The sequence below is a fragment of the Cygnus olor genome, chromosome 6 (assembly GCF_009769625.2).
Source record: "Cygnus olor isolate bCygOlo1 chromosome 6, bCygOlo1.pri.v2, whole genome shotgun sequence".
Lineage (NCBI taxonomy): Eukaryota > Metazoa > Chordata > Aves > Anseriformes > Anatidae > Cygnus > Cygnus olor.
The window spans coordinates 25,596,811-25,622,192 of NC_049174.1; the positions used below are offsets into that span (position 1 = coordinate 25,596,811).

Sequence of the window (25,382 nt, forward strand, 5' to 3'; positions counted from 1 at the left end):
ACGTGAAGTAAATCTGTGGGCAGTGAAAATTACGACTCCAGTTCGTTAAAAGAATGCAGCCAGGGGCTTTTTGAGGGGTCGCTGCTTCACATTCTCTATGCCTAAATATGTTCGAGAAAAGTGCTAAAAGGGTCTTGCTGTGACCCCGTACAGTAATTCCTGTGTTGGGGAGCTCGGATTAGCAGGGAACCCAGAGCCACGCTCCTAGTATCGGATAGGTTGCACAGGGTTTTCGGAGAAAGAGGAAAATTCAGCTCAGCCTTTTCAGAAATTGCTGAACACCGAATATTTTCTGGGGGAAAATTGATGTCGCTGTTGTTTTCAGCAGATGAGGAATCAGTCCCATTTCGTTTACCCACAGCAGTCAGTAATAACCTGTCTCTTGTGAGCTGCCCGTTCCCACATTGCTGCCCTCCGGTGCCGCCCGGCAGCCAGGTAGGTCTGGCAGGAGCCCCGCTCCCCTGCAGCACCCCGGGGGAAACGCCAGAGTCGGGGCAGCCCAAGGCAGGGGGAAGAGTTATCGGAGCCAACAGGTAGCTGCTGCTGCGAGAAACAAGAGGAGAGCTGGGCATGGCAGGAGAAAAAAGAGCCTGGCTGACGATTATTATTTTGTCTGTTCGGATTTGGGGCATATATTGGCCGCTTGAATGCCTTCTGGCCAAGGGTTTCCATATGATAAATGGTGCTGCACAGTGCCAGGAAGAAGCTGCAGCAAAACATATTCTTGTCTCCAAGTAGGCTGAAACTCGGGAGCAGCGCTCCAGCAAGGCTTTATTCTCCTGGAGTTACAATGAAGATGTGCGTCTGTGTTATGTGGCAACTGGTAATCACAAGTCTTTGACAAAAACAAGCTGTGGTTTCTCTCTTGCACCGGCAAGCATTAAAAGAGAAAGTTACTCTCACCAGCACGGGGAGGAGCTGCGGGGAGCGCAGAGGTAGCTTGTGGCATCGCATCGTCTGCCTCTGACCCCGGTGCGGGGAGGATCTGGGGGATGGAGCACAAGGGGCGGGCGGCAGCAGCGGTGCCAGTGCTGGAGTCTTTAAACTGGGAAAACAAGGCTCGAGGGAAAATGATGCCTGTATGTTATGGCTGATTCTCAGCTGGGAGGTTGATTGGTGGGATGATTTCATGGCTTGATTTTCCTCTGCTGGAGAGTCAAATTCTAAGATTGCTCCAGCTCAAAGGGTAAATAAGGTTTCTTTTCTAATTTCATCTTAGTGTTTTCCCAGCTGTGCAGCCACAGGGTCACCACAGTGGGCACTACACAGCTTATGGGGGCTGCCTATCTGCTCAATGCAGTCTGTGGACTGCCGTGGTCCCTGGCTTGTCCTCACAGCGTGAAGAGAGAAATCTTGCCAGTTTCCAACCTGCATTAGGTCTGGTACAATTTGGAACCACTGTCACTAACTTCCATACTAAAATCCCATCAGATGTCTCCAGTGGACCCTGTAATTAGAGTTGAATAAAAAGCTAGTGTCAATAAAACAAAGGCTAGTACTCTAGTAGCTCAAAATTCAAGGGCACTTACAGTTTTCCTAATAAACTGTGAGGAAAAAAAAAAAAAAAGCCCTATATCAGGAGCATTTAGAAGAGTAGGGAAGAGTTTACTTCTTTTCCTGACTACCAGAAACTGGTTGTCATTACTAGTGACTAGTGACCAAAACCAAAGTTTGTCGTGCCTCGGTTTTGCCAGCTGTAATGCCACAGCTGCAGGCTGGAGGTGCAGGTGGAGCACCCCACGTCTGGAAATCACTGCAGGTATATCAGCCCCTCCAGACTGGTGGTAGGGCCTGTGGCTCTGCTAATTTGCAAAGGTACAAGCCATTCCCACACTGTGCAGGGGGCAACTGGAAGAAAAGCTGCTGCAGTAGTGTTTCTACATATCTAGTGTTGTAGTGTTTCTACAAGCTGTAGGTTTAAGGCATGGGTATGTGGGCTTGGGTACTAAATCTCAAGCCAAAAAGAGCCTGTTGGCAGTAAGGGCTGGTTGCAGCAACTCTGATGCTGAACCGACAGTACCTGCATTACGTAGCTGATCTGCACGTAAACAGCACAGCTGGTCCTTTACATCTGGATTTACAGCAGCCGTGCAGAGGACTCTACATCATGTGTACAGCAAGAACAGAGACTGCAGAGCACTGGGCACGCTCCTCTGCTGCAGGCAGGGCTCTGAAATCGATAACCTGCTGTTGCTGTCCCGGGTGCCCAGGGGATGCCTCACCGCTTGGGCTGCGCGTTGCACTCATTCATCCTGCCCTGTCGATGGAGCATCCAGAGGCCTTGACTGGGAGCCAGGAGCTCCCGAGTCCTAATCCAGGCTGCAGCAAACTTGGGGCTGAATTGCAGTCGGGCTAAGTACCACAGCATCCCTTGCATTCTGCTGTTGTGTAGCTGGCTGTTGCAAATCGGAGCCTTAGCCTTTGTCTCCGTGTTTCACAGATGGAGCACATGAAAAATAACTCCACAGTCGGTCCAGGTCCCAAAAATACCTCTGCTTTGACAGTCTCACAGAGAGGTGAGTCTGTGAGCAACAAACGGAAGGTCTTTCCATCGCTGGTGTAGAGGCAGTCTTCTGGAGAGCGGCAGAAGCCTAACACCAGGGAAATAAATGTGTGTAAGCTTTCGTTGCCAAATCCGATCTTTGGATAAACAGAAGACTTCAGACTCCAAGGCACCTTTTCACAAGTGCTAAGTTCATACCCCAAACAAACCCTCCCCAAACCTCTCATGTCTTGATATTATGTGTAGCCTGTAAAAAAGAGATCTAGAGCCCTTTGGGGAGAGCCTCTCGAGGCAGTTGGGGACAAACTCGATGTGTGGTCAGGTTAGTGCTATTCAAAGGCAGGGCTGAGTGTCAGCAGAGCAGGTATTTACTTATGCCCACCGGCCTTGGCAGGAACCCAGCAGCACAGCGTATTTTGCTCTGTTACACAGGCTTTTATTGTTGAATCAGCTTTATTTAATGGCAGCTTTCCATAGTAGGTTCCTGTTCTGGAGGGCCTCCTCCGAAGGTGAGGAAAGTGCTCGGTTTGCAGGACGGTGCTGCCACAAACCTGGTGCTGAGGCCAAGCCACCAGGTGGGAGCTGGATGGGGCTCACGGACTGCACACACGCAGCCACGGGAAGGGCCCTGACACTGACCGACTCTTTTCGGGCCGAGCCCTTATTAAAAGAGCTTTGTCTCTGTTACCTGAGCTGAATGAGAACTTCCCGCTGTGTTCTGTGGTTTGGGACCTTGACCAGTCGTAGGTGGGTTTGAACAGCAATTGAAAAACACTCTAGAAATAAAATACCCCAAATTATGCTGTCAATCTTTTGTGGGATGTAGTCTGAAGAAGATCAAGCTGTAGACTATTACTATTCAGCTCCACTACAGGCTTCATGGGCCCTGAACCAAGCAGCATATTAGGTTAAACTGATTTCTCCTCTGCTGAGTTACCTGAATTATTTATATAGATCTAGATAACAGAAAGGTTGCAACGAAGTGACCTGTATTGTGAGATCTTGATTGTTTTGTTCCTGATATAAAACCTACCGCGATGCTGCGGCGGGTACCATGCCGGCCGAGAGGCAGGAGCTGGGAGGGTGCCCGGTGGTGAGTGTGGAGCTCCAGTTTCCACCCCGCTGCTGAACTGTAGGGTTTCTTTAAAAGATAACCCTCGGATTAGATGCATGAAGATGTGGTTCTCTCTTCCTGGGGCGTTGTGAGAGCAGGTTCAGTGTGAGACTCTTGGCTGCTGTTGCTGCTGCATTTGTCCCTGAGCACGGGGCACAGGACAGCATGACAAAACCCAGCTCCCATGTGTTTGCCTCAAAAATAAACGAATGGGCAAAGCTCAGTATACGAGAGCCCAGTCTGGGGGGCACACGAGAGCTGGCAGGCAGACACGCAGCGAGACGTTTTTCGACTGCGAGGCAGCTCCATGTCCCCAGCACAGGCACTAGAGGCTGAGCCCAGTGACATGGCCAGGGCCAGAGGAAAGGCCATGCCTTTTCTTCGACAGTGTGCCCAGCCCTTGAGCCAGCCCAAGGAAGGAATTCCTGCTGGAGGGGATGGCACGGAGCGGCGCAGGGACAAGGGCCGAGGTTTTGTTGGCCTCACAGTTCTCTTTTCTAGGGCAGAGCCGCCTGTGCCAGCCTGTCATAGCCGCATTGCTGAGCTGCCGTGCTTTAAAATATTTGTATTTATTTCCTTAATTCTGCCAGTGCTTTTTTGAATACTTCAGTGTTCAACTCTTGCCTCTGCTCTTCTTCTCTCTGGTATCCCATTCTAATAAAATCATAACTGTGCCAATGACAAAAGATCCTGAACGGGAGAATTAATGCTTTTTCAGGAGGTTCCTTTTTTAGCCTTTTTTAAAGGCATCTCTTTTCTTTAAAATGAAAGATGAAGCATTTTCTTTTATCCTTAAACTTTACTGTCACGTTTTATTAAGTCAAAATGATAGTTACAGTCAGAGGAAAGCAGGATATGGATTCCTGGTACAGCCATTTTTAAAGTGCGCTTTGTTTTAAAGCCCTGAAGATTGATTGAAGGTATTTTTCTTTTAGACACGGAGCTTTAGTCAAAGGGGGCCTGATCTGAGTTACCCTCTGTAAATCAGGATTAGTTCCTGCGAAATCGATGGAGTTGCAATGCTACAATACCGGGGGAGCTGGAGAAGCCTCTCGCCCCGAGAGCGAACACAAGGGGGACCGCGGGCACCGCGCTTGGGCAGGAGGCGAAGCCACGAGGCCTAGCAGGATGCAGGCCGATCCTGTCAGGCTGCTGGGAGAAGGAGGCATGTGCCAGTGGGTCTGTGCTCACAGGGCCGCCGGGGCTGCACATTTCCCCTCGGGTGACACATTGGGCCTGCAGACCTCCCGCGGCCCCCAGGAGGAGCAGCCCTCGGCCCGTCCTGTGCCGCCACAGCGGAGGGAGCCGGGAGCTGAGGGAGCCTGATTTAGGAGACAAGAGGATGGTGGCAGAAGCGGTGCTCTACAAAATGCCTCTCTCTGGAGCGTATTTCACTGGATCCAGCAGAGCCTGAATTTGTTGACCTTTCTGGCGGAGGGCCAGAGGGCTTCAGTGTGCATGGCAGGAGAGGGGGGAGAGAGGCCCCAGACACCCCAGGGCCTTGGGGCCTCCACCACGGGCTTTCAGGAGGGAGAGGACAGAAAGACTTGGACAGACAATCTTGTTGGACATTTTCATCCCTTTTTTTTTAACGTGTCTGCATTTTGGAGCGGGGAAATAGCCAAGGTGGTAAAGATACATCAAAATGAGCGAATACAGAATGGAAACGATATGTCCTGCCTGGGATTTGAGTTTAACCAGGGATTTCAGCTCTTGTCTCTCATCTGTACTGAAATCTTGACAGCTGATTTCTTGAGCCCTAAGCCATTTTGAGCAGAGAGACTTTAATAAGAACAGCTCTTTTTATAGCATTTAAACTGTGTCTAAATGGCTTAGCACTAGGACAAGTTCCAGCAGCGCAAGCCACAGCGAGCCTGGGCTGCGCTTAGGACGTGCGGTGCTTCAGCAGTCCGGCTGAGGAGGGCTGCTCCTCGGCACCCCGCGGGCTCCAGCCCTCGCAGTGAAAATCTGCAGCTGGGGCAAAATGGGAGGCTTGAGTCTGGCCATCTCCAGCAGAATTAAAACATTTACACTTCATAACTAGCTGCCAGACTCTCCCAGACAGCCACTAGTTTGCTCTTGGCCTACAGTTGATCTCCTCCTGCACACAGCACTTTTTCATATGGTGAGTATGGGTTTTTTGGAAATAAAGTTGCAGCAGCTGGAAATAGCAGTTACTTAGTTAGGGCCTCTCTTAAAATATTCAGAAGAAAATGACCAAGGCAGCCTGAGAAGGGGCAGATTGTAGGAGTAACCGTTTGCAATACTATCTGCTGTCTGAATTTTGTTCAGCCGATGCTCTAGGGCTCTGATTTCTTTTGCCCTTGATCAAGCTGGTATTTACCCGCTGACTCACTGACTCCAGTTCAGGGCTGCACATGGCACAGATTTTGTTTAGTAGATTTGATGGATGTAATTGGATGAAAGAGGTAGCCAAGGAAGGGAGGGATACAAGCTTTTTATGTTTATTTTTCATCTTTCTTTGATCATGTATTTCCACTCCACATCAAGTTCAAAACCATGATTTTCGTGCACACTTTGGATTTCCCTATGACAATAAGGAAAAAGAAGATGGAACTTTACCTCAAATGCTGGTTACAGCTTTCTAAGGAATGCTGAAGTCCCTTGGACTGTGGTAAAATCTCCCAGGGAAAGTGGCAGAAATCCAGCTACTTGGCACATTTTACAACTAGTCCAGACAAAACACTAGTAAATGTACTCTGCTTTGGCACAGAATAGGCTGTGGGACATTATGAAGCTTTCTTGTATGTAACTTTTTCTCATTTCATGGCCCTGTTGAGTGCGAGGCTTGAATTTACTCATCTGCTGATTCTAGACCACACAAGGCCCTAGAGGAGCATTGGAGGACTGCGGGGAAGCTCTGCTCTGTGTCCTTGAGCACTGTTATCTAATTTAAGAGTTTCATTCACCTGACTTGAGATCATTTTTTGGATGCTTCGTACATGAAAACAGCCATATTGGCTCAGATCAAAAGTCTGCCTAGCTTAGTACCTTATTTCTAGGATTAGCTAATAACAGCTGCACTGGGAGGAGTACAGCACGTGTAAAGTCAGATTTCTGTACCTGTCTCTTCCAGTTTCCAGCAAGGATATTTGATAGTGAAGAAGTCCTCTTGCAATATGCATTTTCCACAACAACCATCTCCTATCTAGGGAAGGTTTGGCTTTGTCTCTTCTGGAACTTTTAGTGGAGCTACAGAAATGCATCTCCCTGGGGTTCACATCTGTGTGCTGTATTTAACTTCTGGATCTATACCGAAAAAATTGTCATTTAAACCAATGGCTGAAAAAATAATCCAATGCTTCATCATCAATAACTTCCATTACAGCGTGACTTGCACAACATCTCCATCATCTGAGATGCCACAGTACCCATTTGTGTATGCCCTGCAGTATGCTTGTGCTTCATGACTAAACGCTGTGCTGGCTTTAGCTTTGAATGATTTCACATCTATAACTTCTGCCAGTCCCATTTTTTAATTTAACATTATATTTGCTGTGTTAAAAACAACAACAACAACAACAACAAAAAGCAAAGCACAGCTCCATAGTGAAGTGCTGTAGAAATTCCTTTGGAGAAATGGAAGGGGATTTCATACAGTTCTGCATAAAATCTGTATGTATATGGGTCTGGAAAAATTGTGAAATGCTGTAATCTCTCACTCACACTAGTTAGGAAACCAAGTCCCAAGAACTACCCCAAATTCTGAATGCCAATGTTATTTTCAGTCAGTGGTACGCAGCTACTGCAAGGGATATGCATAATGGATGCACTAGCAACTCATCTTTATGCCAGTGTTTAAAATCACAGAGAAATACAGATAAGAATAAAACATAGTCTCCATCTTTCAAACCTGCTGTCTCCCATTGCTGCCGTAAGCACTCTATTATTGGTCCTGTGGTGCCCAAGGACCTTTACAAACTTCTTCCAGCTCCTCGATGTCACAGCATTGTCCCCTGTGTTGGAGTTCGCTCCACGCCACGAGCCTGCCACTGCTTATCAGTGCCTCACGTTACTAGCTCCCAGGCTGCCACTTCAGCTCACTGAAGGTGTTTTGGAGTCTCCAAACAAAAATATAGAGGTATTGGGCACTGCAGGAGTTGACTGTTATGCTCCCTTTATGAATCACTACACTCACGGGAATTGAAAATCTCATTATGTGCGAATTTAATCTGAATCAACTTTATCACTAGGTAAGATTCAAGGATAGAAGACTCCATTTGTTTGAAAACACGTGTTTGCAATAATTGAACAAAGTTACGTAGGAAAATACAATGTGCACATCAATAAGATTAAATTTGGCAATGCAGATTTTCCTAAGCTGCCGCAGCATCTTGGGGAGCTTGTGGCATGGGCTAATTAATCCTCCATCCCCTGCCTCAGGCCCGGTAGGCCCTGGGGAGCTTTTAGAGCTATATCTCTTCTGCTTCTATTGTTGAAAACTGCTCACGTAGAAAAGACATGATTTGCCCCTCTCCTAGCTGGAGAGAAGAGCTCCTCCTCTTTAGCTGTGGCTCAGCTCTTGTGTCTGGGAGCTCTAGCATCCCACGATAATGCAGGCAATTGACTCGCTTCTCACCGTTCTCCCTATTAAGGTCTTAATTTTTATGTTACACCTTAATTAGCACTTTCCTGGCAACACCTTTAAATTGGCTTTTCTTGTTTCAAGACATTTAAAACAGCAGTGGTAAAATGTATAAATCTCCTATTAGAACAGCATTACTTGCACATGTTCTGACGTGCTCTTAGCAATAACACAACATTTAAACATGGACATGTCATGCAGCTGGGGAGTGAGGTGTCCACTGGAGGACACGTTCACACCTGGAGAATTTGTGATTGCATATTGTCACCACTAACCATTGCACACTGGGTACTGTGTGAGGGCATATACCCCAAAGCTACACAGGGATATTTACAAAGCTGTGCACTTCACCTCTCTTTGAAGTTAAAAGCGAAAATACAGTCTTAAATTGGGTCATTTGTTTTTTTGTCATTTTGATATTTTCATGTGTACTTACCACAAGTGGAGTTGGGATGAAAGGGGAACTCCACCCTTCTCTACCCATGTTACACACTTTGGATAAGCATTCATCTTTCTGAAAGTGGAATTATTTGTGTTTCAGGTATCCTCCCTGGGCCTACCTTGGAAGCTAGATCTGCGACCGCCCTTCAGTCATGGTTGTTTCAAGATTAAAGGCCATTTCCCTGTCATTGCCAAGCCTTTTTCTTCTTGCTTTTCATCTCTCAGCATCACAGAATGTACCTGAATACTCTGAAGCTGAACATCAGCAGTGTGTCAGGAAAGAACACCCCACGATTGCTTTTGAAGGTAAGAGCTTCTATTCCTGTTTCAAGTTCCAGTAGGATGATCCATTTTGAAGTCCTTCCTGGTGTTGTTATGGATGATGGTTTAGCTGGTGCTTTTCCATACACCTGCTATCCACAGGCCAGTGCAAGTGGGCTGGTGAATCACATTCGCTTTGATGCTTTGCAGGGTTTTCACTCTGAGGTTTCATAGCAGTCACATAATTCAGGCAGCTTAGGGACTACTCGTCTAAGAACCTCCACTTCCAATTCTGCTACAGCCTCCCAGTAACCTTGTGCTGTGTTGAAACTGTATCTCAGTCTCCTTTCTTCTAAATGGATTCAGTAGTGTTTTATATACCTCTCATGGCTGGCTGGATCCAGTTGCATAAGAAGTGGAAAGTGAGAGAGAATTTGGACATCTCTGAATGCAGGAGAAGTAAAATGATTTAAAATCGCAGCAAGTGACTGACATTTTTGTTGCCTTTTTTTTGTGTGTGTGTGTGTTATTTATCACCTCTGCCAGTAGTTTTTCTGTCTTTCACCTGGACACTCGACAAGGTCTTAAGAATGTAAGAAGGAGCCTTTGTACTGCAGTGTCCTGCTGCACCACACAAAAATGTGGGCAATCCTTTTACTGTTCCTTTGTGACTTGGAATTACCCTTGTTCTTATCCCAGTTGTATTTTCCATGAACGTCTGTGTACCCCTAAGTTGCTGTCTGTCCAACCCGTCCATGCACCCACATGGCACTTAGCTCATGATGCTGGTATTAATATTTATTATTTCTGCATTCACCCCAGCCTTGTGCATTAAGCTCCGTATGCCAGCATCATCAGCTGCTGAATCTCCTTGCTAGAAGTGGTTTCCTCCTAAATGTTGAAATATTGATTTTGGTTCCCACTTAAGGCCTTGCAATGCGTCTCTTGTTACATTCTTTGCTAAAGGCAATTAAGTACCTTGCAGTGTGTCTCTAGTTAGGTTCTTTACTAAAGGCAATTTAGCAGTGGTTTTGTGACCTTTGAGATAGGGTTTCCAGGAAGAAAGCAGTCAAAGGCTTCCTTGCTGACCTTTCAGGGTTCTTCTGGAGAGCTTTACTCTTCTTTGGAGAGGAAGAAACTGTTCTCTCTTCATTTGGAAAGTGTAAAGGTTTCTTGTCTGTTTTCCATTACCTGTGCTTTAAAGGTTTAAATGGATTAAAGTAAATTAACAAAATCTTTAAGCCTACATGATACGGCACTGGCTCTAACCTTGCTCTGGTGGGTAAATAAACCTTGATTTTAATTGCTAAATAAGTCTGGCCATCTGTTAAACGAGGGAGGGTGAAAGGAGAAACCCTTGCGGTTAAAAACGTGTTGGTACTCAGTTGGATATTTAAATAGATCATACAATGATGAGGATGTTATTGATAAAAAAAGTGAGAAAAAGTGCATGCTCTTCCTATTAGCCAGGAGCACCAAACTTTTTTGAGTTTACAGAATACATGTTTGTGGGATCCAGCACTCAGATAAATCATTCTACAGGGAATATTAGCGTCCCGGTTCCTGATTTTGAGGAATAGGTGGGCATTTTTGGCATTCAGTATGTGTACTTCTCTGCAGAAGTGATGGCTATGTAAATACACTCATGATCTGCCAATTTGCTTTGTTTAAATCAGGCAAGATTTTTTCACTCCTCCCCTTTTACTGTTCTCATTCCCTTCCTGCCTTTAATGATAGAAGGCAAAGCCAGTTATGAGTTAATTAGAACTTCCCAATTATAGAAAAGAAAAAAGGATTGGAATTTCATACACATCAAGAAAATGCCCCAGATTATCATAAACCCAAATGATAAGCTCTTAACCCAAGTTAGAGTCATGGTTATTGGTTATCCTCAACACCTGTTTCCTCAGGACTGTTCATGATACAGCCTAATCCTGTATTCTCTGCTGATGGAAAATACATAGAAATAAAGTTAAAGGCACCTTGTTTCCACTGCACATGGTATTTATGTTCTGTGGAAGAGGGCTCACACCTCCAGGCACATCTCAGTTTGTAACATAATTTACCTTAAAACTGTACCCTGTTCTGACACCAGCACAAGCAGGTTTAGGCTGCAAGGAGGGGACCAGCAGGGAAATTTACATCTTACATGCTGTTGTGGATTGCTCTGAGGATGTCTCTCTGCTTAATTGTGTGCCTTGTGGGCTTCCTGTGGGTCTCCAAATACATCATCCCATGGATCACAACCTGCCATGCAATGGGAGCGCCGAGCCAACAACTGCAAGAGTGACCCCAGCAGCCGCTCTGCTGCTGCTCCTGCTGCCAGGGGAGAGCATTACTTGGCACCAGCAATCTTCAGTGGGTGGGTGGCAATAATAAATAAGGCCCCAGACCATTCAGTCATACGGGTTGCATTAATTTACTGTCAGAATGAACAGACTAACAAAACAATTTATGTCACAAAAGAGTCAAAGAGCTTCTTTTTCACAGCACTGCTGTCCAGGCTTCCCATTGCAAGACAAAGGGGTTGCTGGAACATGTTTTGAGTTCTCCAGCCTTCAGTTCCCACCTTGCTTATGCTCAGCCTCTCTTTTTATTGTACTTTTCCTCCAGACTATGATATTCTTAACATCCACCCCTGGTGGAGGTCTGCTAGATAATATCCTCATCATGGAAGAATCCAAGTAAAACTCCTTTCTGTCTTCTTTTCTGAGAATTCTCGATTTTCTGTGTGTCATCTCTTGTTTGCTGTAGCTCACCTGCATGAATCAATGTTCTGTTTGAGCACACATCTCTTTGTATTGCTATGGGAGGGGTAAGAAAGAGAGAATACAGCACATTTAAGCAGAAAGGAGTCTACATATGCAGAAAGGTTTTATTTTAGCTGTGTTTGGACCTGAAGACACATCTGTTGCCTTACAGAGGCCATTCCCCAAACCACCTGCCATTACTTGTGACCTAGAGAAAATGGTCTAGACAAGCCAGGGACCTAAATTCTGGTCCTAAATGTCCTTATTTTGCATGCTCAAGGTCAAAGTTTGCACTGCCAGGTGAGATGGGGGCTGGGAATGGGCTGTGGGCTGAACAGTTTGTCCTAGCAGACCGCATACTGACTGAGGGGGCCAGGTTAAGAATTTGTGCTGTGAGCGCTGTCCTGTGTGTCTGTATGGCACCAGGCTAACACAGGGGTGCTCCGGTTTCTCTGGGGCTTATAAATGATGTTCACTGCACAGCTCACCCACAATAATAACATAACCGGTACGGGCTTTTCATAATTAGATTGTTCTACTCTGTGCTTATAGGAAATCTGGTTAAAGTTTGATTTCCCTTGTTAGATCAATATGAAAATGATCTTTTACTTCCCAGGAGCCTGTTTCTGGGGTCTTATTACCTGTTTGGCTGTGAGTGGGTAGCTACATTAAGGATCTTGCATGCTTGTTTGTTTTTCAGTGGGTTGAGAAATTAGTGAAACAAGTCATAAATATTCTTAGTGCGTCCTTCTATATTTATGCATGCATGCACACATGCGTACATGTCCCATTTAAACAAACATTACATCATCCCAGCACAGCTCCAGTGTAGACCACGCTGGTAAGCCTAAAACCAGAGAAAATGTTTCAGGTTCCTTCCAGTTGTGATCATCTTTCTAGTCTTCTCCATGTGTATCTTATAATCAAGAGATCAGTCCCTGCATCGGCGACTGGGCTATGCCCTTGCCATGCAGATGCGTTTCTTAACACGATCGTTATTATACAGCTGCTCCTTAGACATAGAGCTGTGTTAGTCATTAAATTGTTATTCATTAAAGACTTTTGGAGCTCCCTTTGTAACATGCCCCTTGGGAAAGCCAAAAACATCTTTTGCCATGGCAATACTGTATAAGATCTGTTGTTTCAGGAGCCAGAGCCATGACTGACATGTGCATATAAGTTTGTAATGGGTGGAGAGTTTGGTTTCAGCTTGTTTACCAGGGAAGTGCTTAAAAGTTTGCAAACTCATCTGTGTTATATGAATCACTTGGATGTTCACAGCTCAACTGGAAATGAGTTGTAGACAGGTTTTCACTTGCAGTTCGTACCATTATTTATTTCTCTTTAGTTTTATCCATTAAATCGCTGTGCTCAGAAAAAAAAAAAAAAAAGGGAAAAAAAAAAACTGTGACAGACTCCCAGGTCCTTCTCTGTTCTGTCTGCCAGTGCTTTCTCCCCTGGGTCATGGCAGTTTGTGTAAGCCGAAAGAATATCATTTGTGCTCCCCTGCTTTGGTAATTGCAGCCTTTCTTTGTCCCCAGAAACACCTCAGGTAATCCCATGCTGAAGCATAGGAGAGAGGTGCACTTGGTTAAGTAGCTTATATCCCAGATCTTCTCAGGACTGCAAATCTCAGCTTGGCAGCCTGTATCATCACTGCTGGTGTGAGTTCTGGGCATGCAGCATTTGGCCATTGTCTGCTTCTCAATCTCTGCTAAATGCAGGCAAGTTGTTCTGTCTGTTGCCTCAGGTTTTTAAAATGTATTAGTTTGAGAGTGTTTAAATCTGGGATTTCAGTTCAGACCGACTGTAATTATTGCCTCTTACCAGATGAATGTGATTCAGGTTGCTTGAATGTTGCTTGCTATATATTTTCTCAATATTTTCTTTCTTTAAACAACATTTTATTGAAATGTGGCCAGCTTCAAACTCTGAGATCTGCGGGGAGCAGTTAAGTGTTTGCTTGTTGTATTGAAAGCAAAAGCTGTTTTAACTTTGTGGGCTGAAGGATAATAGGGTATGATTTATTCCTTTTGAAGGTTCCTGATGTTTTACCAAACACCCCCACTATTTTTGATTTGGTCACTAATACGTTATTCCCTTTACTGTACATTGATGGAAGGGAAAAAAAAAAAACACCACCACAAAACACATTAGCATCTGCCCGCTCCAAAAGTCAGCTAAGAAAGCCCCTTAGGAAATTCTGATAAAGATTTAAACTTTTCTTGAGCAAGTGTGATTTTGAGAATCCAAACCAAAACTTTAGGTAACAGTGGATGAAGGTTGTGGGGTGAAGTCTGAGAAGTGTATCTGGCTAAACGCTAAAGGGAAGGCAAATGCATTACGGCTCTTCTAGCTCATAGCCTTGCTGCCCTTGAGTCTCCACACGAGGAGCCCAAACGTAACAAATGATGGAGTCCTGACCGGTAACTGGTGGTATCCTATGCATAAGATTGGGATGCTATAGGAAATTTGACCTTCAGTGCATTTCAGTTTAGATTTTGTTTCCATTAAGCAAGCCTTGTGGCAATTTTCTTTTTAATCTTGAAAAATGGAACTGTGGCAAATGAAGCTGATATTTTCTTCTTTAGGGTTGATTTAGAATTTGTTTAAAAATTATGACTAATAAAGCCATAAATATACAGTGGTTAGGGAAGTAATTTGCTCTCAGGCAAAACTTCTGAAAATTACACCCAACAGCTCTTAATATATTTTTCATTCCGTAATAATAATTATAACAATAATGATGCTAGTTCTTTGCCACTTCCCCATTAACGATGTCCAAGGCACTTCACAAATGAGTGCAATGAAATTTGATTGAAGAAATGATTCAGTGTGCCGTTCCTTCAGGCCTCAAGGAGAAGGGGGGTCTTGGAAGAGTGCCCTTCATTCACAAAAGGCTTTAGACAGAGTGAATCACTGGCAAGAAGGAGAGAAAAGGAAGACTATGGTGGAGCTTCAGGAGGCAAAGTTTTTGGGTAACTCAAATAGAGGAGCAGGGGGAGATGGAGCTTTCATGAGGTATGGTAGCTCGGGTGAAGTATCCTCAGTAGCAGGACTGAGTGAGGTGGGCTTACGGTGTGGATGAACAGAATGTCATCAAGGTAGGAGGCATGGACCAAGGGCATGAAAACCTCTGAGCAGCAGCAGAGGAGCTTATTTATATTTTCCAGTGTAAGTGAGACAAGGGGCTCCATGTGCTTGGTCCTTCCTCTGGTACAGTGGTTGAGTGCAGGCCATAGAAGTGGACTGCCTCTCTTCAGATCCCAGACAGCACTGCTTTGGAGAAAGGAAACATTGTGGGAAGCAAAGCAAAGTGCTTATCTTCTTCTGTGTTTCAGTGCAAACAAAAACATGCCTTACAGAGACCTCATTTGCAGTTTTAGCGTTTACTTTGTCTAGTTCCGTAACTGAATAAGCTGTGAGTCAGTGCTATGGCAGACCTCGTTTCTTGAGCACGTAAGCTTCTGATGAGTATTAATATATCCTGTTCTCTTAAAACCTTCCATGCACCTTGAAGTCAACGGGATTGTGGACTTGGAACCAAGTGTGTGCTTATGTGCTGAACAAGGCCACAGCCAAAGTGCACAGAACTGAAATATCAAGTCTATGTAATGCTGTTCCTAGGGAGCTCCCTAGGTAGCAACCTTTGGTCCAGCTGGTCAACCTGTTCTTCTAGCATGGCTGAATCAAGTGGATAAGAAATCTACTGTGTTCCTGGGCTTGATGTAGGATTATCTGCATGAGAGTCTGTAATCTGTAATGCACAGTGGACTGGGTTAGAGGTTTTTGTGATCATTTCTAGCTTTGGGAGGTGCAGATAAAATCCTGAAGAAACCTTTGTGCTTTGGCCTAAAAACCCTCAGATTTTACATATCACCTATCCTTTCCTTTTTGCTAGCACTGGGCAATCCTTAGAATGTTTTTAATGAGAGTGCTTGAGTTGCAAAATTCCGATTTGTGTTTTATACACGGGGATTGCTCTGTTTCACAGCACATTAATGAAGAGGTGCAGGTCATCAGTGAAATGTGGTCTTTGATAATCCCATACTATTATCAGACAGCTTCCAATTTAAAAACACTGATCCTTATGAGAACAGGTTCATTTCAAAACTCTTTAAGGATTTTACGGCCCCTGCTCTGATTCATTGTTGTAACTGACTCAAGATGGGACCTTTGTCCACAGAAAATAGGAGCCCTCAGAGGTACAGCTAGCTAAAATGTACAGATTATACATTTGACTTGTTATCTCCAGTTCAGTCTCTGGTGATCTGGCAAAGAGGGTCAACTTCTGTTCGTCAGAATCAGACACATCTGCTTCTGTGGCAGATCTGCATACCTGCGTGTGAAACTCAAGGAGACTTCAGTCATCATTTCTCTGCCCTCTCTCAATATCCTGCCATGAAATATTCTCAATATTCTCGCCGTGAAAACAGTTGTCTTGAATCTTGCACCATCTCCGTTGGCACAAGTGTCTGATGTAGACATATAAACGTAAGGACAGTGAAAAAAAAAATTCTGCCTCCAGATGTGGAGGAGGTGGTTTGAACGATGACTGAACGATGACAAAGGAGTGGTTTTTTTCCATCAGACCGTAACGGCTGTAGGAGCCAAGATGCAGCTTGCTTTCCTGTCTGAAAAGAGGGATTATACCGATCAGAATGCCACAGGAAGCTGCAAGTGATGCATGAGCACTCACCTTATCGTTCTCAGCGAGGGAGATTGCGTGACAGCTGCAGGGCTCGTCTCGGTAAACAATGGATCACGATACTTAAACGCTGCACCATTCGTAAGAAAACAAGAAAGCTCGGGGGGAGCTAACAGCGGGGCTGTGTGTGGCACTGGTTAGTGTGGTTTCACAAGGTTGTGATGGGGCACACTCCTGCTGTCTGGCTGTCCTGGGAGTACGGCTCGATTGGACTTCTGCCTGCCCTTCACCATGTGCAGATAGGTGAGAAGAACCCAAGTGAGAGAGAGAGAATGGGCCAAGAGTGGCCTCTCTGGTGGAGCAGAAGTACGGAAGAACTGCAGAAATGTGAAGAAACGGGAATGTGACTCACAGTCCTTTGATCTCCTTCCTTGGGGGACCCCCAGGACAGCATAACAGCGAAATGTCCCTTACTGGGAGTGAGCACCGGTTCGTGCTTGTTATCTGGTGTTTTCTTTATCTGGGATTGAATCCCTGGGTTCTTCCTGACAGACAAGTGTGTTTTTCCAGCTGCTCCATATTAATAATAAAAAAGTAAATAAACAAGCAGTCATAATTGTACTTTTGCAAAAATTAGGTTTGGACTATGTTCTTCTTTCTCCATATTGAAACAATTTAGCAGCACTTGTTTTGAAGAAATGATTGAAATTTAGAAAACAAGGAGTAAATATGCTCAGTATGCATTAGCAGCAGTCAGTGCCTCCTGCACGTTGCGTGCTTTACAGATAATGAGGCGTGGATGGCCTAGCCAGTATCACCAAACCTATTTAACAATTTAAAACCATGAGACGCTAAATGGTTTCATGATTTCCCCAAGACAGAGGACTCCAGCGTTAGCGGTGTTGGGTACTTGGAACCGTGCCTACATCTCCAGGTGTCATTTCTCTCTTGGGCGAAAGACACTCAACAGTTCAAGGTCAGTTCAAGGAGGACGTGTAGGCAGTGAAGAGACAGCATAAAATCATCTAGATATGACGCAATTTTAAATGATATCATGACTTGGTTAATATGATCACTGTGGTTACCTGGGTCTTCAGTTCATTTCTTCCCTTCAGGGTGGTAAGAAGCAAAGCCTCCTTCCTTTGCTTGATAGTTGAGAGATGGGACTGTTCTCTCTTTCATGATACCAAGAGAGAAAGTCTTACTCTTTTTTCTTCCAGTCATTTTCTATCCATGTGCTCTTGGACAGGTTGGAGAGGGCAACACTTGCGCTTCTTGGATCTCCTCGAAAGGAAATGGTTCTCTTCACTCAGCAGTCATGGTGGCACTCGCCACTGGTGGGTTAGCTCATTGTTTCTCTCATCCTGGGAGTCTTGTAGTTGGTTGAGACAGAAAGAATTGAATGAGTGGACAGGAAATGAGGTAGAAACACAGCTGGAAGGTAAAGACTGCTAGAGAAGAAAGCAGGGGTCACAGGAGTGGTGAATAGTAAGATGGGTAAACTGAGTGAAACCATGAAAATGAGACAGGTGGAAGGATATCTAAATTGGATTTGGATATTGAGGGCAGAGATAAGGAAACAGCTGGCTATGGCATGGTGTGGGGTTGATCCATTTTATAGAAGGGAGCGTACTCTGCCAGCAGCCTTCGGAGTCCTCATATATATGAGCGGAGATCAGAGATTTAGGAAGGCAATGAAGCTGGATATTGCAGCAGTTGGGATTAGGACATATTTAATGTACAATTAAAGATTTCAACAGCTCAGGTTAAAGAACGAGAGAATACCAGTAATGAGGTGGAGGTGGTGATGGGAAGACAAGGCAGCAGGGTGATATGCATGTGTAGGAGGATTTTTGGGGTAAAGCCAGCTTGAGTTTTCTGGCCTCCTGAGTAAAGTTGAGCTCTGAGTGCTGACACATTTGTTTGCTCAGCTCTGCCCGCGCATCAAAAGATTTCTCCTTCCCCAGACAATTTTGCTGAATTGTGGGGTGTTTTTCTGTTGTGGAGCCTTTTTTTCTACATCTCAGCATGGGGTAGGAGTGAAACATTTTCAAAGACTATTGCACTAACATGTGGTGTGACCTACAACAGAGAGCTAAAATTTAAAATGAGGCTGATATTAAAATATGATTCATTGCCAGTCTAATAAAGATAATGCTGTAAGTTGTCAGTAACTTTTATGCATCATTGGAGGTGTCCACACTTGCTGTGTTTGAGAAGACAGGTGGTAGCATGGGTAGTCATTAGCCTTCTGATCTTTGGTTGCAACCTTGCTTGCTTTGTCACCTATGGGTTCTGGTCGGTGACCCGTACAGAATGGAAACCGCGACCTCACTCGTAGCAGGCTACAGTCTGCTTTGTGGAAAGTGCTCTGAATATTATCTGAGGATAATTGATGCAGAGGATGATCTGACTTTGCAGGCCTTGACAAGCGAATAGATTTAAGATAGTAGGTCTAATTCTGAAAAGGGATCATTTCATCAGCGTATACCAAGAAGACAGCCTGAAACTTTCCCTTACATTACAAAGTGATTTACATCTATCTGTTGGTCATTTGTTGGGATCCAACACTGAGAGTCCTCCAGGCTAGAGGGTAGTCTGGAAAAGATCTAAGTGGTTGGGTACTTGCAAACTGTAGTATCTACCAGTTGCTGAAGATGGTTTGTCCTGTGCCAGGGATGAAATAAATCAAAAGAAGAGAAGGTTGTACAGTTACAGAAGTCATTACTGTCATCTGGCCTCCCCATGAATGCTGAAACGCTCAAATACAGAAATTAAATATGCCATAAAGTAGTAAGCTGAGTTAAGAGAACTTTTAAGAGACCATCTTGAGTCAGTAAGGGAAGCGTTCATGTGTGGTCAAGTTAACACTGCACAAAAATAGGTTTGAATGCTGCAGAACAGGTAATTTACTTATGCCCATTGAGTCTGGCAGGATCTCAATTCTGTACATATGCTCTACCTCATTACACAAATCTTTACTGTTGAATCAGCTTATTTTTCAGGGGCTTTTCATAATTCATCTGGTTCAGGTTGTATTTTCTGGAATGCAGTGCCTGGAGCTTCCTTCATGTTTAACTTCCCTGTCTTCCTCCCTTAAGGTCTTTTTATGATCTTTGAAGGTTTTCTCCCAGTCCTCCCATTTTTAGCAGGAGACTCGTGTTTCTACATGATAGCACAACTAGTGGCTATACCTGGCACTAGTCATGAGGAGCTATTCCAAAAAAACTCCATGTGTGGACGCCCTTAATGTGTGACTACACTGCTACACAAAAGAATGAAAAGGGCTCATGTGGATGTCCCTGAATTAGCTTTCATCGAGCTAGCTCCCATGAAGATAATGACTTTGCAGCTGGCACTGAGGTATTTGTGTTGAGCTGCAAGCTCTGCCCAAAACACAGGAGAAAGACTTGGATGAGCAATTCAAGCTGAGGTTTTTGCTCATGCAGCCTCACTGGTATTCAAAGCTAGCTCAGATAGGAATGCGGGTGGTTTTTATATGTGGATATATCCTTACATTGCACAAAGAGTGCTTGGTCTGTTTTGTTTAGCTTCTTTTGCTCCAGGCTGGGCAGCCCATGCTGAGAATTACTCCAGAAGAGATACTCTTGAAAAACACCGTGGTTAGCCAGGCCCCATCCACCTTGCAATGGCTTTACAATTTCAAGGCACAGGTATTTAACCTCTCTGCTCTTGCGAGGTGTGTGCTGGCTGCACGGAGCTGTTGCAGCCTGCTGGAGAAGGGAGCTACAAGTGGCCTCAAGTGTGATGAAGCAGTACGTGCTGTCCTTCAGGCAGGGAAGTCTCAGCGCAGTGTTTACACACTTCTTCCCTCCAAAACACACAGCGTAAGGGTGAGGTGGGGAGCAGCTGGTTTTGAGGAGATGAAGGCTCAAGTATTACCAGGTTTACCACGTCTTTAGAAGCTGATCCAAAACCCATCAAGCTCGGTGGAAAACTGCCAATGATTTGAAGAGCCCCTGGATCAGGCCCTTAAACCCAGCTCCTACAACTCAGCACGCCAGCATACGTGCAGCTGATCCTTGTCCCGCTCCTGCGCTCTCGGGGACCTGGTGCGGAGCAGTGCGCTAGCAGGCTGCAGAGACCACCCTCCGAAATGGCAGAGGGCCTCTTTTCACCTTGTCTTCTGCATGCACGAACGCCCGAGCACAGCTGTGCCTGCAGACGCGCGTTTCCTGCAGAGCCCTGTGCTCTCGCAGCTGGACACCTGAACCACCTTGAGCTGCACTCGGGGAGCTTCAGAGGCACCGAATCAGATGGCTGGCGCTGGGCAGCGTTGGAAGCTATTAAACTGTTGTTTGTCGGTCCTAATGTGGAGGAAGTGAGAGCAGGGATCTTTAACCCCCTGGAAATGATTAGAGATGAGGAGCACAAAGGAGGCCTTGATGAGCATTTCGCCCCTAAGCTATGTGGTTCCTAGCTTTCCGCTCCTGCTGCCGACATGCAAAGCCAGGGCCTTGGGTTTTAATTTTTCATACTGTTTTTAAACAGATACTTTTGCAAATGTAAACATGCCCCAGCACTGAAGGTTTCCAGCCAAATTAAAGAGTCAGCACTGGAAAAATCAGCCTTCTGAGAAAGGTCAAATACAAGTAAACTCTGGAGTTCATTGGGTCCATATGTGTAAACTTCAGCTAATATGGGATAGGCCCAGGGCAGCACTTACCTTGCATAACTGAGCTTGTTTCAAAATGAAAGGCAAGAACTGTCCTTAGGGATGCCTGTGGTCTGAGCACTAGATTTGAATGTATCGAATGAAAAAAGACCCATGTCCTGGCTATGTTTCCATTCCACTTTATCCCTTCCCTTTAACAGGAAGAAAGAAGGTTTAGAAGGAGAATGTGCCATTTGGCATTAATTCTGACAACTCACATTTAGGCATTGTTAGCTGAGACCATGCTGGGTTTAATAATCTCCAACTACATGCCTATAAAAGCTTAATTTTGCTATGAGGATGCGTGCCTTGAAGCCTTTAATTTAATAACTGGGAAGGGTTTCTTTATAAGTTGTACCACCTGCAGTAGTAATAGAAATCAAGACACTGCCTGTTATTTCTTGGCTTGATTGACATTTCAGCCAACATGGAAGGATTCAAGCTACCTACTGCCTTTAATTTTTTTTTTTAATTATTTTTACCTGTAATTTGTCAGCGCTTGCCATTAGAAGGATGGACTGGTGAGTGTACCTCTCTGAAGTGAGGAGCTTTTGCTTAGAGCAGGAGATGAAGAAATTTTCTTCCTGCCACCGCACTGTAATAGTGAGTTAGTTAGTAGGAAAAAGTTGGTACGTGAGAAAGCAAAATGACAAGAGAAATTGTGGCCTAAAAGTAGGATCCTTAAAAGGTATCATCGTTATATAGCAATCCCCTAATCCCACCCCCATCAGCCAACAGAAATGCCAGGAGATCTGCAGCACATGTCAGCCAGCTAACCCGCCTGAAAGGTGTTATTGTTGCCGGTTCTGCTGCTTGCCTCAGAAATGTCTCTGCACCTAAAGAGCTACAGGAAAAGAAGACAGAGCCCCATTAGTTAGGAGAATGCCAGAGGTGAAACTGCGGTGCCTCCCTGGTGCTAGTACATCATTAAGGGTCCCAGAGGAGTGTAGGAGGTGGAGATGCTTGAAGGTTAGACGGGCTGAGTTATGCCTTAACTCATGCCTTTTCGTTGAAGAGCAGAGGAGGTACACGTGTTGTGAATGGCTACGTAGCATGACAGGAATGTTGAGAAGAGCTAGAAGCTTCCAGCTCCAGCTGACAGGGTTTTTATCTGGTGCAGATGGAGGTCTTGTGGTCAGAGAGGCCCTGACAGTGTCAAGTCAGGTGGGACATGGGATCAGGCCCGATGGCCAGCCCAGTGCTATGGGGGCTCAGGAGGTGTATTGAAATGTGGTGGTGTCCAGGGCAAAGCCAGAAGCTACACAGCAAGGTTCTGCCTTGGGAAGCAGTGTAGGACAAGTGGTGTGAAGAGTGGGGGCTTTTATTATATCTGTCTTTTTAAGGTTTTGATAATCAAAGGGCCTGATTAGCTGTCATCCATCCCTGAAAGGAGAAGGGACTTAAGATTGCTCAACAAATATCCCTATGTCAAAGGTTTTATACCGTTTGACATTTGTAATGCTACAGAGCTTGCCAAGACACCAAAGGCCTTACAAACAATGAGATTCCTCATCAGCATTGTCCTCCTGTGGAAAAGAGAAGTCCTGTGGAAAAGAGAACTAATGCCGATACCAAGATGTTCAAACCTGCCTGCCTTCAGTGCGACTTCTCATCATGGGGGATATAAAATGACAATGGAGCATGTTTTTCCAGAGCTCTTTTGAACGAGTCTAAACTTGGCTGCATCATTGTTATTATGAATCGCTGGGTCACGGCCTGCCTACTGACGTCCCGTTGGCATGAGGCCAGAAGATATTACCTTTCAGGTTCAAGGTTTTGCGCTTTGTGGGTCTTCTGCATCCAGACCGTGACCAATTTGGTCTCATTTGTGCCTTGCTCCCTCAAATATTTGGTATCCTCCATGTATTTAACAGACAGAATAGTTAACAGATGGAACAAATTTCCAAGAGAAGTCCTCACAGTAAAGCTGGATGGCTTTTGGAAGATACATGTTAGTCTATCCCCAGTTATTCCATGCAGCACAGGTGTAAGTTGGGAGGCTGAAATTCTGTGATCTGTGATACACACAAAGTAGAAGTTGGTAACTGTATTGAAATACTGAATTCTGTGAATGCCCTAACATCACATCTGAGAGTACACTAAAAAATAGTGATTTAACTTTTTCTTTAAGCAGGTATATTTTTTATTAAATCAGGATTATCTGCCCTACATCTCTCAACTGATGTTGTGTTAATAGATGTGGCTTCTGTAAGAGTTTTGTCTCCATGAGAATAGTCAAATCTATTGCTTTGCGTTTAACCTGCCATGTTGTTAAATCCAAGCTGGTTAATAGAGCCAGCTTCAAGCTCGCTCAATTCTCAGCTACCAAGATGCTGTGATGATCCCACCTCCCCATCTTAGTTAAGGAAGGATTTGATTGACAGGGATCCCTGTCAGATGTTAGGTAAAGTGAAACCTGGCACAGAACCTAAAACCTGGAAGAGAAGGTAAAGCCTGTCCTTTGAGCAGCCAGGTCTTGAGTGTAGATCATTTCTACTCTAACCTGGTGTTCAGTCAGTTGACCCCACCTTCTCTTCATGGAGGAGGACAGCAGCTTCCCTTTGCTTAGCAGGGAAGGCCAGGCTACGGAGGTGTTAGGGCAGCCAACCTAGTCCCTTTACACCATTTAAACCTGGCACTGGAAGTGGCTCCCCAGTTTTAACTGAAGTGAAACCAAGCTGCCATTGTCTCCGAAGCCAATGCTGACACTCCATTTTGGATGTGAAAATAACTGCTGAGACAGCCCTGCGTTTATGTACGGTTTTTGCACATTCTGTGGAGAATCAGAATAAATAGAAACCCTTTAAATAGATTATTAATTAACCTTCCCCTGACAGATAACTCGGTAGGAAATCCATTAGTAGATGTCTGGGTGAACTCACTGCTTCTGGAGCAGCTTTATTGTGTTGTGCTTTCTCCTTCTTATTGCAGATCTGAAGCCCTGGGTTTCGAATTTCACCTATCCAGGTGTGCATGACTTTTCTCAGCTCGCACTGGATGCCAACAGGAACCAGCTCATTGTGGGAGCAAGGTAAAGATAATCTTTTAATTAGCTTTTTAAACTTTTTAAACCAGGGCTGCTGCTCAAGCTCTTTCCCTTCAGGTTCTGGCTTCAGAGGAGAGTGTGTTTCCAGCTTATGTGGCCAGTCTCCCCCTCAAAGAGAAAGCTATAATTTATGTGGAGGGATTTAGACTCCTAGTATAATTGCAAAGAAGAGAAAATTACTAGAATTAAAAAAAAAAAAAAAGATGCAATCAAAATGACTGGTTAATGAAGCAGAGTGCTGGCATCTCCCTCAGTATCATGAATGTTAGAAGAGTTCTAGTAAATTATTCTGCACCATCACTCTGCCAGAACAGAATCTGGCTTTTTGGTGTATTTGCCATGGGCACACTTTCTGTCTATATTAAGTTCATCTACATGCCTTTGTATAAGCTGCAGTGAGACTTTGGCAGCAAGAGTGATAGCTTTCTTCTCTCTTCTTTTAGAATTTGCTTCGTAGCCTGTTCACTTCATCTCGCTGACATAGTCAAATCCCCACCTAATGCATTTTGGTGCAACTCTGTTGTTCCAACACATCGTATATAATTAGCATATATTTTCCTTTATTTTTAAACATTACTTTTATTTAGGATGCCGTAGGAGAAGGGTAAAAACACAAACACAATATAAGCATAGGCAAGTTCTAACAAATTTAGAGCTGCATTTGTAACCGGGAAAAAGAACTATGGTTCAGTGAAATAATACGTGTCAGGAGTGGTTGAATCATGAGCCCCCACAGCAACTATTTTTTATTGCATAATAAACAGATAAGACAACCCAAAAAGAAAGAGCTAAGCATGGCCTAACAAATCAGCCAGCAGCAGCAGTTTAAATATAGTATTTAGAAGCAGGTAACATTGTGGAAGCCGCCTGTGCTGTAGGTGAAAACAGGAAGAGACTGCTTTCTTCCCACCAGTGGACAGGGAGGTGAGGAGCAGGACTGGAAGAAGTCATGGAGTGAACAAGAGAAAGCAAGATGTGTTAGTGGAAGGGGAGTCTTTTTGCTCCAAAGAGACAACTGAAGTGGTATTTAACATAAATTTTCTGTGTTTGTGCACTAAATACTAAAACTTCACTGTCTGACAGAGTTTAAATTGCCAGAGGCCCTCCTGCTTTTCATACAGAAACATTTTGCTCTTCAAGCTGCAGCTTTACCTGCGCTGGAATCTTTAACCAGCCATTATTAATATTTATTACTTCAGAACAGCATTGCTTTGGGGACAGCCGTGAACGGTGCCTTCTGCCAGGCGTTGTACAAACACAGGCCCGTCGCCCTGAGGAATTCACGGTTTACATAATTCGGCTGCACAGCAGGTTTCCTCCTTGCTGTCGGTGACACGC

At 44.7% G+C, this 25,382-nt stretch overlaps 1 protein-coding gene across 1 annotated transcript in view; it reads left to right on the top strand.

Annotated features, from left to right (window-relative positions):
• The window catches only part of SEMA5B (semaphorin 5B), a 219,402-nt gene that overhangs the window by 72,552 nt on the left and 121,468 nt on the right, over nt 1-25,382 (top strand). Inside the window, 2 exon segments of the mRNA XM_040561085.1 lie at nt 8,765-8,970; nt 23,930-24,029. Coding sequence (XP_040417019.1) covers nt 8,817-8,970; nt 23,930-24,029 — 254 coding nt within the window. The 5' untranslated portion in view covers nt 8,765-8,816.